Source organism: Macaca fascicularis, chromosome 14 (genome assembly GCF_037993035.2).
Source record: "Macaca fascicularis isolate 582-1 chromosome 14, T2T-MFA8v1.1".
NCBI lineage: Eukaryota > Metazoa > Chordata > Mammalia > Primates > Cercopithecidae > Macaca > Macaca fascicularis.
Genome location: NC_088388.1, coordinates 39,389,905 through 39,404,612, shown reverse-complemented (window position 1 = coordinate 39,404,612; position 14,708 = coordinate 39,389,905). Strand labels below are relative to the sequence as shown.

The 14,708-nt window shown below is 36.0% G+C and overlaps 1 protein-coding gene across 2 annotated transcripts in view; it reads left to right on the top strand.

Moving 5' to 3' along the window:
* Positions 1-206: 206 nt before the first annotated feature.
* The window catches only part of ANO3 (anoctamin 3), a 476,116-nt gene continuing 461,614 nt past the window's right edge, over positions 207-14,708 (top strand). For both annotated transcript variants that reach the window (XM_074012595.1, XM_015434966.4), the window contains exon 1: positions 207-691. In XM_074012595.1, the coding sequence (XP_073868696.1) occupies positions 538-691 (154 nt within the window). In that variant the 5' untranslated portion in view covers positions 207-537. The remainder of the gene's footprint in view (positions 692-14,708) is intronic.

Below are 14,708 nucleotides of genomic sequence, written 5' to 3'. Positions count from 1 at the left end.
AGGCTACAGTCTCACAATCTGCATCCAGGAAATATCTTTTAGTATTAACTTCCTTCCAATTAAAACATTGCTCTGATGAGCTGCCCAGTGGAACAAAGTTGCATTCCCTAACAGTCTTTAGCCCCACCCAGCTGATCTCTTGCATACAGAAATGTGAGAACTTCTAGTACCAACTTACTAAAAGCATCTGTCGCAGCCTTGCCTATGTCTTCACTTAGCCCATTTCACTTTTCATTGCAGCCTCTCTGAGATGGGATGAGTGCTGCTGTGGTTTAAAGGCAAAATATATCTTCAAGAAAAACGACTCTAAAATTCATCCATCCTATTGAAGTTAATTGTCTAGGAAAGGCATTAACACAGAAAACTTCTTAGAGTCAGCTCTGCGTGTTTTATTTCCTTTGGATTTCCAAGTGAAAATAGTTACAGGAAAGCCTATTGTTATGACTGATTAGAATACTGTGATTTTATCCTATCCCTTAATTTTAAAGAATTCAATAGTGTGAACTTTGCTTTACATAATTATTTGGGAATTTTGCGATGTCAGTTTTAAAATTTGAACTGGATAATTTTTCTCCTGAAGGCTTCAGATATGAGCATGCTTCCAACTCAGGTTTTGCTTTACCCTGTTTGACTGAACTCTCTGGTGATTCTAGTCAACTGGAACTTCAGCACTCCAGTTCTGTCCCGACTGGTAAGCTAACCTTCAGATTGATATGTATGAGTATCTTAACTTATGTTTGTACTTCTTTAATATCTGATGTGTAATAAATAAATGTTGATGTCATCCATTTTCTGGTGGTATAGCTGATGCCAATTTTAGTTTCTTCAGTTATTTTTTTTCCCAAAATGTATAAATAGACTTTTGAAGTAAAAAGTAGAGCGCTGAAGTTTTTGTGCATAGAATTAAATGTCAGAAAACAAAGTCAGTAAACTCAGAAAAATATTAATGGTGTAATAGACTTTGTTCCTCTGAATGCTCAGGACTATCAAGGCTTAGTTTTGTTTGGCATGACTGGTGAAATCAGGAATCTTAACCATAAACTGCAAAGAGAACACTTGCCATTTTAATTCATCTCTTTTATCTCTTGTTCCTAAGCACAATTATATAAAGGGTAATATATTATTTATGTTCTCATTAAGAACAAGAGAATATTCCTTTTAGTTATTTTATGATCTGACTTAGATTCTATATGAGCTGACAGTGTTAATAGAATTAAATGTGAAGAATAATTTTAAACCTTTGAGTGTTACTTACTTAGACTCAGTTTTTGTTCTTGCTCTGCAGGTCTGAGGGAAAAATACTATATACTAATAGTTTGCATTCACCAAAAAATTCTGAGGGTTTGGTTTATAATGAACAGCTCTTATATGTCAATAGTGAATTAATTGTGCTTTGTAGAAAATTTGCATGATAGATATTTTAAATGTTGTACTAAAGTAAAACTGCTATAATTTATCTTTCCTCATAAAAGAAGGCGTTGTAATGGGAATGTAAAAGTTAAGCAAAGCTATTAAAACTCTGGATATTGTTGGACACTGATCTCTGTCACATGAAAAATCTTGTGGAAATAATAAATTCCATTATACAACAAGAGGATTCTTCTAAGAATTTTGGCAAACTTCCTTATTATATAACCCCCAGTCAATCTCTGATTTATTGCTCATAGATTATCATGTATTATATGAGTTGTTTTACAGTATAAGAGTTCTATAAACAAGAGATAAGACATTCTTTTATAAATTTTCTTTCAACTATAAGAAAAAATCTCCATGCTGTTATTTTGTCTTCTAAAATTGAGACTTCCTAGATATTGAACCTACAATTTCACAGAAGTGGGAAATTAATTTTTTACAGATATACATAACTTTTTACAGTAGACTTGGTTAGAAAAATAGTTTAATAAAAAAAGAATCGATAGTTTAAATATTCATGCCTTTTCACCATTTTTTTGTCTTCTAGTCATTTCTGTCAGAGTTAGCACATCCATTCCGTTAGATTCAACTATTGTCTTTATGCAGTTGGCCAACACATCCATAGTACAGGTATAATGTCATTTCCAGAGATGCATACTATAAACAGCCTAGAAGCCACTTCCACCGTGTTATTCTGGCTATGCCTCAAACTCAGCACATCTCAGTTGAAATCCCTCAAAATGCTTCCTCTTTTTGCTTCCATAATTTTTTTTATGACTCTTAAGTTATCTCAATATTCCTTAACATTTGTTGCACCGGCTCACCGCAACCTCTGCCTCCCGGGTTCAAGTGATTCTCCTGCCTCAGCCTCCAGAGTAGCTGGGATTACAGGCATGCACAGCCACGCCCAGTTAATTTTTGTATTTTTACTAGAGATGGGGTTTCTCTGTGTTGGGCAGGCTGGTCTCAAACTCCTGACCTCAGGTGATCCGCCCGCTTCGGCCTCCCAAAGTGCTGGGATTACAGGCGTGAGCCACCGCACCCAGCCCAATTTTGCCTATCTTTAGATGATCAATAAACTATCTATATTGTGCATGTTTGTATCTTACTTCCACATTCTCATGTTTCAGCTTTAATTTGGATTGCCCTTTCTTTTTCCTACTCTATAATTTGAGATCTCAAAAGCTAAATATACTTGTTTATGGTCTCTGAAAATTCTATTCAGAAAGTTCTTGCTTCAGTATGAGCAGAAAATATAAGCTATAATGACAATCTGATATTTGATATTCTCATTTTTTATAATTTGTAAATAAATGCAAAAGTCTATGTCATTTATTTTTGTACTTTTCTGAGGTACATATAATATTTGAATACTGGTTGGGACAGAAGTAGAAGTTGCCTACCTAGGAATGCAATCTATCAGGTAATTCAGGATTCCCATCTAAATTAAAATTTTTATTGTGTAAACTTTGCAGCAGAGAAGTAATTACCTGGACTCTAGAGTCATACTAGTATTCACAGTTTGCTCTGCTACTAATTGCATGACTTCAGAAAGTTAAATGAATCACTCTATGTTTCTGATTCCTTATATATATTAAGGGTGTAAAAATCCCTACTCATGGAGTATTTAAGAACATTAAATGATATAATGTCAAAAACCATTTAGCACAATGTCTGCAACTAATAGCTAGCATATGCTAACTATCATTCAAAATACACTCTGGAGGTGAGATTACTTCTTATAATGGTTTTCCAGAAGGTGATGATTCAGCACGTGCTGGGGCTCACAATTTATATGAGGCAAATTGCAAAATCCTATGTATTACAAGCTGAGCTTCTCAAACTGATACACAGTTATCCCCAGGAATGTTGGACAGTGTGTATTATATATATATTTATATTTAATATATATATAAAAAAAAATATATATATATATATGTTTCACTTCCTTGGTAGGAAGTGAAACAAATGTCATGATTCTTTTTCTAATTTTTTAAATTTTTCATCTTTGCAGGTACATAGTGTGGGGTGTGTGTGTGTGTATTATTTATTAATTTATTATTTATTATTTGAAATGGAGTTTTGCTTTTGTTGCCCAGGCTAGAGTGCAGTGGCATGATCTCAGCTCACTGCAATCTCCACCTCCCGGGTCCAAGCAATTCTCCTGCCTCAGCCTCCTGAGTAGCTGGGATTACAGGCATGGGCTACCATGCTGGGCTAATTTTGTATTTTTAGTAGAAATGAGGTTTCTCCATGTTCATCAGGCTCATGCCACCACCACACATGGCTAATTTTTTGTATTTTTAGTAGAGACAGGATTTTGCCATGTTGATCAAGCTAGTCTCAAACTCCTGACCTCAGGTGATCCACTCAACTTTGCCTCCCAAAGTGCTGGGATTACAGGTGTGAGCCACCGTGTCCCGCCACATATATATATTTGTGGGGGTACATGACAGATTTAGATACAGGCATACAATGCATAACAATCACATCATAGTAAAGACAGTATCCCTCCCCTCAAGCATTTATTCTTTCTTTGTGTTACAAACATTTCCATTACATTCTGATAAAATGTCAGACTGCAAAGAAGGACTCCTTTTGACCTATAGATGTCTCTGGGCATTCCTGTTTTTCTACCAATAGAAGTATTTCTAAAAGAATGTATGTGAGGCACTGGAAAAAACAGAAAGGTGTTGGCTGCAGGAAGACCTTGGTTTCTGTTGGCTGCTTGGGTGTTGACGCCTGATGATGACAGTGGCATCTCCATAGTCTTAATGAGGTCAGTAATTTGTCTTGAATTCAGTGTGTCTGTGTTAGCTTTAAGTATTAGCAACATGTAACAGTGTTCTGAAGATATCAGAAGTCCTTGTAAAGTGGTTGGAAATTTTACTTTACTTCAGTGGAAATTGGAAAAGGAAAATGAGGTTATGTATGTACCAGAAATTAAATTTCTCTATTTTGTTCCCACTCTGGACAAAAAGAAGCCAGAAAAAAAAGACTTCCTGCTTTTATCATAAAGTGTTAATGTAGCCTTTAGAAATGAGATGCCTTCTTTGAATTATGAATAATGCATTAAAGAGGAAACAGAGAGAGGAACAATCATGCATTATCTAGACCAAAGTGACTAAGTTGTAGATGGGCAGAGCTAGATTTATAAGCTTCTTTTATAGGGAACAAGTGAGGCCAAAAGAGTATGAGTGGCTTGTTTCAGGTCACTCAGATAATTAGATATAAAGGTCAGCCTATAATTCTCTGTATCCTGAATTGTTATACCCTTATATGTCTTCCTTACTCCCAAGGGTCATCATTACATAAGATATGACTTGGACTTTGACATAGAACAACTATGAATGTAGCACAGACACAGGAGACTTTAGAACTTGTGCAAGTTATTTAAAACTTCTCTGTTTATTCTCAGTGAGACACCTACTTTGTAGAGTTGACTGTAGGATTAAAAAATGTGTGAAAAATGCCTTGTGCAGGGAAGGGGCCTAGAATATACATTTAATGGGTGAGATTATGCCCCATTTCTTTTTTTCCATTGTTCTGCCTATTTATCTTACTCTCTTGTGACTTCTCAACCTCCAAATTCCTGGGCCATTCATATCAATTGCTATAAGGACAAGAGATATATATATTGAATCTGAAAACCAAAAAAAGCCCAACAAATACTCATATTACTCTGAGTTTCCAAGTTAATTCCTGCAACTACATGACTTTTAGACCAAACAAATGCTCTTGAGAGTGAATTGCATAAATTGCAAAAAAATGCAAAGATCTGGGAGTCAGTCTAACCATCTTTAGTAATATAAGAATCCTCATCTCATCATTTCTTTGTTTATTTTCCTCTAACATTAAATAAATTATATTTTTCTTCTATTTGTTCTGAAGATGTTTTCTTCAGAATTCTTATCTGATTCCATAGTGGATGAGCACAACTCAGCATTTTATAGTTCTTCTTTTCCACTGAATAATTGACTCTAGCTAGTGAAATTTCATAATTCATGCTCCATTTTCAAGGCCAACATGAAGACATGTCTCAAAGCAAAAGCATTTACAGAAGTATTAATTCTACAGTAGAGCCAAGGAGTGGGTTTTGGAAATCATGGCTTCCACAAACAAATACTACATATCTTACAATTTCTCATGAACACAAGGATGACCACAGAGAGCTTGGACTTTCTTTTTTATCTTATTTTGCTTTGAAAATCAAATAAAATGTTTCTTAAAAATTTCCTCATATCCTTTTATAGGTATTCTTCATAAGATTCATTAAAACAAAGTAGAGCTTTATTAACTTCATAAAATACATACACAGTCACAGAGATTTGAATTGAAATAGGCAATTTTATCACCAAAAAAGGTGAGCAGAATAAGAATTAGTGAAAGTTCCAGTGTATAAAATGTTCACTATTTGTCAGTCAACAGTATAATATAGGACCTACCAAAATGTAAGACATTGTACAAGCATAAAAATTCATTAAGAGAAGAATAAACCATGGCCCCTGCTTTTAGTTAATATTAGAGAAGACATTCACTCATCACATTAGTACTTACAGAGTAGCCATATATGTTATGTGCTTTGACACACACACATACACACACACATAACAGTGTATATGTGTAAGCAAACTGCCTAAACTGGTAACAACACTATTATTCCTGGAATCACTGGCATACCCTGGCTCCTCCTCATCCATGGGTGTCCAGCAATAATTAAAGAGTCATTCTTTCAGCCTTATCTTCATACTCTCATCTCACCCTGTAGAAGTCAGTATCAGGATCTTATGTGGTAGATGGTTACAAAGAAGGAGAAGGCAACAGAGAACAACAACAAAAAAGATCCTGCATGAGGAAGGTTCACAATACAGACAACACTGTCTGTATTGAATGAAATTAAACTATATGGGTAGTTTAATATAGTTTTTTTGTTTGTTTGTCTGTTTTTGTTTTAGATGGAGTCTCGCTCTGTCACCCAGGCTGGAGTGCAGTGGCGCAATCTTGGATCATTGCAACTTCCACCTCCCAGGTTCAAGCGATTCTCCTGCCTTGGCTTCCTGAGTAGCTGGGACTACAGGTGCCTGCCACCACGCCTGGCTGGTTTTTTTCTTTTATATTTTTAATAGAGACGGGGTTTCACCGTTTTAGCCAGGATGATCTCAATCTCCTGACCTTGTGATCCTCCCGCCTCAGCCTCCCAAAGTGCTGGGATTAAAGGTGTGAGCCACCGCACCCTGCCTAATATAGTTTAATTTCAGACTTTCATCTCCTAAAACATAAGCTTTAGAAGTCTCTTCCAGGGTTTACTCCAAGGTCCTAAGTCTTATTACCTCTTTATGCTTGTCAACCTTCCCCTACTGCTTCTTTCTAATGAACGCTATCCTGAGCTCTGCCTTGGCCACTATTTTAATCCTCATCCACATTAGGCTTCTTTTCCCTAATGAATATAACATTTTTCTTAGGCTTCTTTTCCCTAATGAATATAACATTTTTCTTTTGCATCCTCTACCCCCATGACATCTCACTCAAGCCCACCTGTGGAGCCCCTGTGCACTCTCTATGACTCCAGTCTCTTCCTCAGGTTTTGGGAGCCATCAAAAATGGTGGTGAAGGAGGACCTCCTCCCATCACCCAGTTCCAGCAAGGCAAGTGGTGGGTGGAAGCAGTATTCCCTCTCCACCATTAGACGCACGTGTTAGGGAGGACTAGGGGATTTAGGATGGTTCTGGAAGTCAAATTAAAATGTTTATGTTGTACCTGAGTCACACAATGGATTAATTAAATTAATTTCCTGGAATTTGTATTAAATTGATATTCAGGAAATGAATTAAATTCATATCCTGGAAACTGTCACTCTGTATTATCATGTTTCTAAATAGAAATTTTTTCCATCTTCCATGCTACAGACTTTTGAATTTACCTCTTGTAGCACCCATGAGCTGTTTGTAACTTGGGAATGATCATTTAAGGGAGAAATGAGGTAACTATTCATTATAGTGTATGTTGAAGGAAAAATAAATGATAAAGTAGAAGTGTTCTGGTCTTTTGGTAGAAGAGATAAATATGGTCCAAAGAAGATAGAAAAGGAAAGAAATTATAAAGAAACACAGACTTTTAAAAAGAAAGGAGGAGGGCATTTCTGGAGAATGAAATGACAAGAACAAAGAGCATATTATCACAAAGCATTCATTCGTGTGTCTGTCAGTTTATTTTTTGCCATCCCTGCATACATGCCTTTCTTTCCAGTATGAATATTCTAATGTTCTCTTGGAAAGTTATCCCTTCTCTAAGGGATATCCTGTGGCTATGGAAGTTGTTGACATAGTTTGTGCCCCATATTTAAGCTCTGTCTGAAGCCATTCTGCCTTCCAATGCAGACTTCCAACGTACTGGCTTATGGTTGAGCCAATAAGTTCTTTATTGTTTATGCCTAATTTGAGTTGACACTTCTGTCACTTGCAACAGTAAGAGTTCTCAGTGATAGATGTGATAATGAATTTCTAGTTTTTGTGGATGGCAACGAGATCTACCTGGCTCATACAAAAGAGGCATGTTCTAAAGTAGTGGGAGGTTAAGTCAAATGTGGATAGAAAAGCAAACCTCAAATACTAATTAATAGCATTGGCCAGTAGCCTTGATAGTTATCCTACTATTTGTGGGAGATCAATTTTAGGTTTCCTCTTTTCTTTTTTTCCTGTTCAAGTAACATTAATCTGGTAACATTAATCTGCACCCGCAGCCAAGCAATCATTTATGGAAATGATTTATGGAAATCTAACAAACTGTGGCCTTGACCTCTGCTCTCAAGGTTCCTGACTCCATATCCTTTTTCAGCTAAAATAGATGGAAACTGAGCCTCATATAGAAATTTAATGGGTCCCTAAGGCAACATTTTACTTTTCTCTTCCTCCCACTAAAGAGAAAATTTTATTTAATTTGTAGGGGGAGGAGGAGCTGCTTAATCTTAGGCTGTTTACAGAAACTCCTCCAGGGGTCTCAGATTGGCCAAGCCTGTCTGATTCAGTTATATTTCAGGGCAGAATTCATGTGGGTCTTTTATGTTCCTGTTTGTGATTTCATGCAGGGATGGGACACAGGCATAAATTTATACTCGTATAACCACTGAGACATGTCATATTTAACCATCTGGTTAGGAACTGGGCCAAAGATTCTTTCACACTCTGAGAAACTGGCTATGGAAGTTGTTGATATTAATGACTATCCTCTTCTTCTGTATTTTCAGGTTACTTAAGGGGAAAATGCCCATGGATTTTTATATTCCTTAGTATGAGGAAACTTATTTTCTTCAGCAGATGGTTTTAGGAAAAAATACATAAGGCCTACCTTGGCAGTTGCAGTATATAACTACATCAGTGCTCATCGTCGTCTTTATGGAAACAGGGGCCATGTTTTTTGTTTTGTTTTGTTTTGTTTTGTTCTAAGAAACCTTCTTTGTCTCTTTCTCAATTGTAATGTTAGTAGATAAAACCACAGTGTCTGGGAGTTAGCCTGACTAATTTATGACCATACAGTATGTGATTGATTTAGAAGGGAGCCTAAGTTTATCTAATCAGAGTGAACTTTAAGGCTTTAGTTGGTAATTCTGGACTTACTTTCTGGGCTTGGAAAGACTATGAGGCTTCAAACTGAAACTTGACGCTGTCATAAGGAGAGAGCCTGGTATTGTTGAGGATGACCTGGGGAGCCTGAAAATGAAGAAAACCCACAGGAAACAGACCCAAGAGATTGCTTTTACCGTAATGTTGGAGCATAAATCTGGCTTTGCCTGAAGCTAACCTGAACTAGGAGCTCATTAAAATTTAGTTCATTTTATTTGCTTAAACCAATTTATACAAAGACATGTAGCTATTTGTAGTTTGATAATATAAGAAATATTTTCTCCTTTTGCCTCTTCTCTTAGAACACTTTCCTTTTCTTCAAAATTTATCTCAAATATTGTCTCATCTGTGAGGATTTCTTTGGCACAAGTGTATAGTCGGTCACTCTATCATAATCTTTATCATATGCTATATTTGCTTATCTGTATCTTGTGTTATAAATTACTATAATTCTTTGTAATATATTTATTTAGCATCTCTTCTGTGCCACATTGGGTTAAGCTTTGGAGATTTGATGCTGGACAAGGTCAACATGGTTTATGCCCTGTGTGTACTATTTAACTGATAGGTTATTGATAATTAGAGATATGATGTATTTTAGCAAAAGGAAGACACAGACAACCAGGGAAGCCATGCAAGCAGATATTAAACAAAAGATTACATGTATGATATATCTTGGGGATAGCAAAAGAAAGTTACACAATACTAAATGTGATCATTCCTAGAGAGAATTGGCCCCTTGGTAATAGTGTTTCATTTGCTTTGTTTTAATCACTGGGAGCTAAAAATTTGTTTTAATCACTGAGAGCTATTCTGTTGTATATAACATAAATTTTTAAAAACTTATTGAATTTGTACATGATTCAAAACATATTTACCTCTGAACCTTCCTTGACTAACACCCCTCCACAAAAATCTTTCCTGCTCTAAATTCTGTCTAATTTTTATTGAATATCCACATTGCTTTTATTTATTTACATTTTGAGAGTTGATGCTTGGCATTAATAAGCCTTATATCTAAGATCTTCAAAGGTGTCCAAAATCACAAATGCAGAAATTTTACCAAAGCTGGCACATTCTCCCTGAATCACAATTTCACTAAAAGTCACAAATATAAGTACCATGTGCCCACAGCACAAGCTTGCCATCTTTTCAGTATTCACCAGCATTTTATCTTCTATGCTGTAGAAGTACAACATTGACTAGAGCACTCAGTGAAAAAGAGAAAATACCTTTTCTTATTTTCATACACCCCATATTATGAGTTTTGTTCAAATGGTAGGTCAATATTGAGTTTAACAATTCACTCTTGAGAATATCTAAAATTTTATGTTCAAGATAAGAACCAAGAATTCATTTTATCATATCTATTGACTTTGTCTTTTCTTCTTCTAACCCAGTTTCTTCAGGTGTATTTTATTCTGCCTTATGCCAGGGATACTTTTTCCAAATGAAAGTTTGCATATGTGACTTTACAAGAGTTACCATTCACTCAAATTACAAATAGAGAAAAGATGAGAAAAGACAAATATATGAAGAGCTGGCTCTGACTTTGATCAAAAGCTAAGTGACTCATGCTACTTAACTTTGTGACTTCATAAAATAAAATGTGAATCATAAGTGGATTTTCAATATGTTCACAAATATAGAAACCCTGAATACTAAGTTCATGAATGTCATGATAGTGGTGTAGTAATATGTTTCGTTCAATATATTATAAGGTTTTTTTTTGTTTTTTTGTTTGTTTGTTTGTTTTTACATTCAAGCTATGTGAATAAAGCATTGACTCTTTCTGGATCTCAGTTTTTCATCTGTAGAAGAGGTGTAAGATTTTTCTATTTTTATTACTATCCCTGAGAGCCTGCCAGTTCTGAACATATAGCTATCAAATGAAAGCTTTATTGCCAGTAAAAACCTATTGAAGTTGTAATAATTTTAGGCAGAATATTTACATTTACACTTATGATATCTGTTACTTATTTATTCATTTGTGGAAAGGTCAGTTTAAATTTGAGATACAGCTTGTGTTGGGAAAAAAAATGAAGCAAACTGATCCCCTGGAGATTGGGTTCAAGATATGAATTAGTTAGGTTTAGGGTAGGACTGTCATAAACTGAAATTTCTTACAAATATTTTATACAAAATTTCTAACTGACCTCACATAATCTTTTAAGTTATATTATTTCCAGAATGTCATTCATTAAATATATGTGTGTGTGTGTGTGTGTGTGTGTGTGTATCTTAAGAATCCTACAGGATGGATCTTCTTCAACGAAACAAATTAGGCACAGTCTAGTGGGAAGACAGCCACTTAAATCTTTTCTTTTTTTAAGGCAACATTATTTGTGCTATAGTAAATGTTTGAATGATGTGTTGTGGAAACACAGGGGAGGGAATTAAATTCTGCAAGATGGGTAGGAAAGAAGCTGTAGAGAAAGTATACAGTGGAGGGGACATTTGAACAGAAACCTTATGAATGAAATTTCTGTATAAAGTTAAAATATAAAGGGGAAAATGAAGTCCAGGTAAAGAGAATGTCATGGTCAACCACATAAAGGCATGAGAAAGCAACACACAGCTGACAAAAAAAAAAAAAAAAAAATCAGTGTTTAATGCAACCCAGAAACCATCAGAAATAGTCAATCATTCCTCTGGATGTCTAGAATTTTAAAAATGTATTTAGGAGAATAGTTTATTTATGATTCTCTTAGGCTAACTCCCTTCAACACACTCTACATTCTTCAAAGCAGGGATCATTTCTGATTTACCAAGCATAACATCTGGCCATAGTAGCCATTCAACAGACAGTCGTTAAATGAATACTAATGGAGCTGGACTTTGGGTTGTGTGAGACAGAGATGGAAAATAAGGTTACGTTGAGCCAATCTGTAATAGGATTTAAACATAAGACAAACAGTTTAGCCTTTATTCCTCTAGTGAAGACATGCCACCAAGGGTGTTTAATAGGATAGTGACATGGTTCAAGCTGTGCTATTGATAGTTTTGAAGGAAGAAATCTGCCTTCTCTGCTCTTGAAATATAACACAGGCCAATCTGGCTTATTTTGCCAATCACATTTAAGTTTATAAAAGTCATGTTGAAGATTAGAAAGTCCAGAAATAATATGATTTTAAAACTTTAAACTTTCATGCAATTCAAAATTTAGAAGAGGCAAAATTGTACCTCTACCTTTTTAGAGCTTTTTCCAAATTAGGTCCAATAATTAAATTAAATTAACATAACCTAGAGCAACAGGAGGAAGGTATAAAATTCATTTAATACAAGTTTTACATGGCACAGGAGCCTTTATAAAGAAATAAAGACCCAAATATGCAGTTGGAGTTGAAAACCTATATACTGAATTACACAAGGATCAATAAATTATGAAAATATGACAAGGCAAAGAGGCTTGGGCTATAGTCATTGATTGGGTGGAGAGGTGGCTAGAAGGATAGGTGTTCATCTAACAATGGTTGTTTGTACAGATTTCTTTTGGCCTCAACTTCCTGTCTTTGATGACACTTCTAGTATAGGAAGCACAACATTCACATGTGAGTTTTATCTCCTGATTTTAGGAAACTGAAGGTCAGAGTGATAATCTTGCATCTAATGTTTGTCATGTGCCTTTAACTAAAAATAGTTTATATGCCAGGGTGGTATATTTTGGAGTGGCACAATCTTAACTCCTACAAAAGTTTCTCTCGTCTTCTCTTCTTGGGACTGGAAACAGCAAAACAACAGCAATGGACAAGAGGGGAGGGGTGTAATGTGACCTGTTTATTCACCATTTCTTCACTTGCTTTTCCACTCTTTCTCTCACAGTTTTTACAACATGTGAGTTCTTCCAGAGCTGGTGGAGGATGAGAGGAGGAACATAAAGATGTCATATGACTATACTATTTTAATCTGACCTTTGAGTGCCCTGTCCAAATGCCAGCTTTCTTTTTCTAATGGAATTTTTTTAGTGTTTTCTGGAGACTTTCTCTGATCAGAACCTCCACACCCCCTCTGGAGAGCTTGGGGCATTCCAACACCACATTCCCTGGGAGACTGCTTACACTCAGAACTTGGAACTCACACACACCCCTTATTGCAGAGTTTTATTTACCTTGGCAGGCACTCTTCTTAAGTAGGCCCCTTTCAATATGTCTGGAGTTCATTTACCTTTCTAAGTACCCACTTATCCCCCAGGAAAACACAGTAATAATACCTACAACACATTCTAGAAGGGCAAGCAGCTAAGTAGCTACTCTTCAGTTCTCTCCTTGCTTTCTCATGAGGACACCTCCAACAACTCTGTCCTTATAAACTTTCAAGGAAAAAGTAGATGTGGATATCTATGCTATTGGAACTCCAGGAAATACAGATCAATTTTCCCTGAGGATAATTTTTTCACTTATCACCCTGGTTCTTTGGAAGCCCTAAGAACCTTTCATTTTTGTAGTTCACATGCGTATGGGTGAGAATCCCATCCTCCTCCTTGCAGTCACACTCACTCTCTGGAGTCGTTTTCTTGAAGCTGCTCTTATTTAGTTTGAGATAGGGGACATGTACACTGAGAGAGCTGTATGGCATATACAGCAGCCCACACTTTTCTTCCTTATAGCAGTTCTTATTCTTCCCTTTTACCTCCCATATTATCTGATAGTTGCAATGAAGCTGCGAGATGTGCTAAGGGAATCAGATGTGTGCTCCATGTTCTATAAACGTGCCTAGCATCTTTCTTTAGAATGTGGGAATAATTTGTACCTTGTGTTAATCTCTTCTCATGCTGCTATGGAGAAATACCCAAGACTGGGTAATTTATAAAGGAAAGAAGTTTAATTGACTCACAGTTTTGCATGGCTGGAAAGGCCTCAGGAAACACAATCAGCGCAAAAGAGGAACCAAATAAGTCTTTCCTCACAAGGTGGTAGAAGAAAGAAGTGACAAGCAAAGGGAGAAGCCCCTTATAATACAATCATATCTCATGAGAACTCACTCACTGTCACAAGAACATCACAGGAAAAACCACCCCCATAATTTAATTATCTCCACCTGGTCCTGCCCTTGACAAGTGGGAATTATTACAATTCAAGGTGAGGTTTTGGTGGGAACTCAGAACTGAACCACACTGTTTGCAACTTTGAGCATCTTTCTAAACTGGAGAACAGGGAAAATTCTCATTTGCATCCTGTTAGATATTGTACAGCTTATTTAATACTCACATTGGTCCTAAGAGTTAGGTATCATTATTCTCATTTTACAGATACGGAAATTGATGCGGAGGACATAATCTATCCTAGTTGCAGAATTCAACTATAAACCTGAGTGAGTCTGATTATAAAGCCCAACACAATTCTACTCAGTTCTGAAATGTCTGAACAAGAAGCCTACTGATAGACTAGATAATAATTTGGGACTAAAAGGTCATTGTCTGAACAATGGATATTTTGATGTATGGTCAGCTGTGGCCAGAGCAGTCACTGTATTCTAGCAGTCACCTTATTCCAGAAGATTCCTCTGAAAACCTGGGGAACTTAGGACCTTCATTATCAAGCTGTTTTGAATATACCTGGCTTTTAAGCATAAGACCCAATTATCCTCATAAACAATATACTGTATAGTCATATTTCCAAGTAAAATGGCAGTTGAATGAAAGCTACTAATCCACTCCCAAGAAGCCATTGTCTAAGG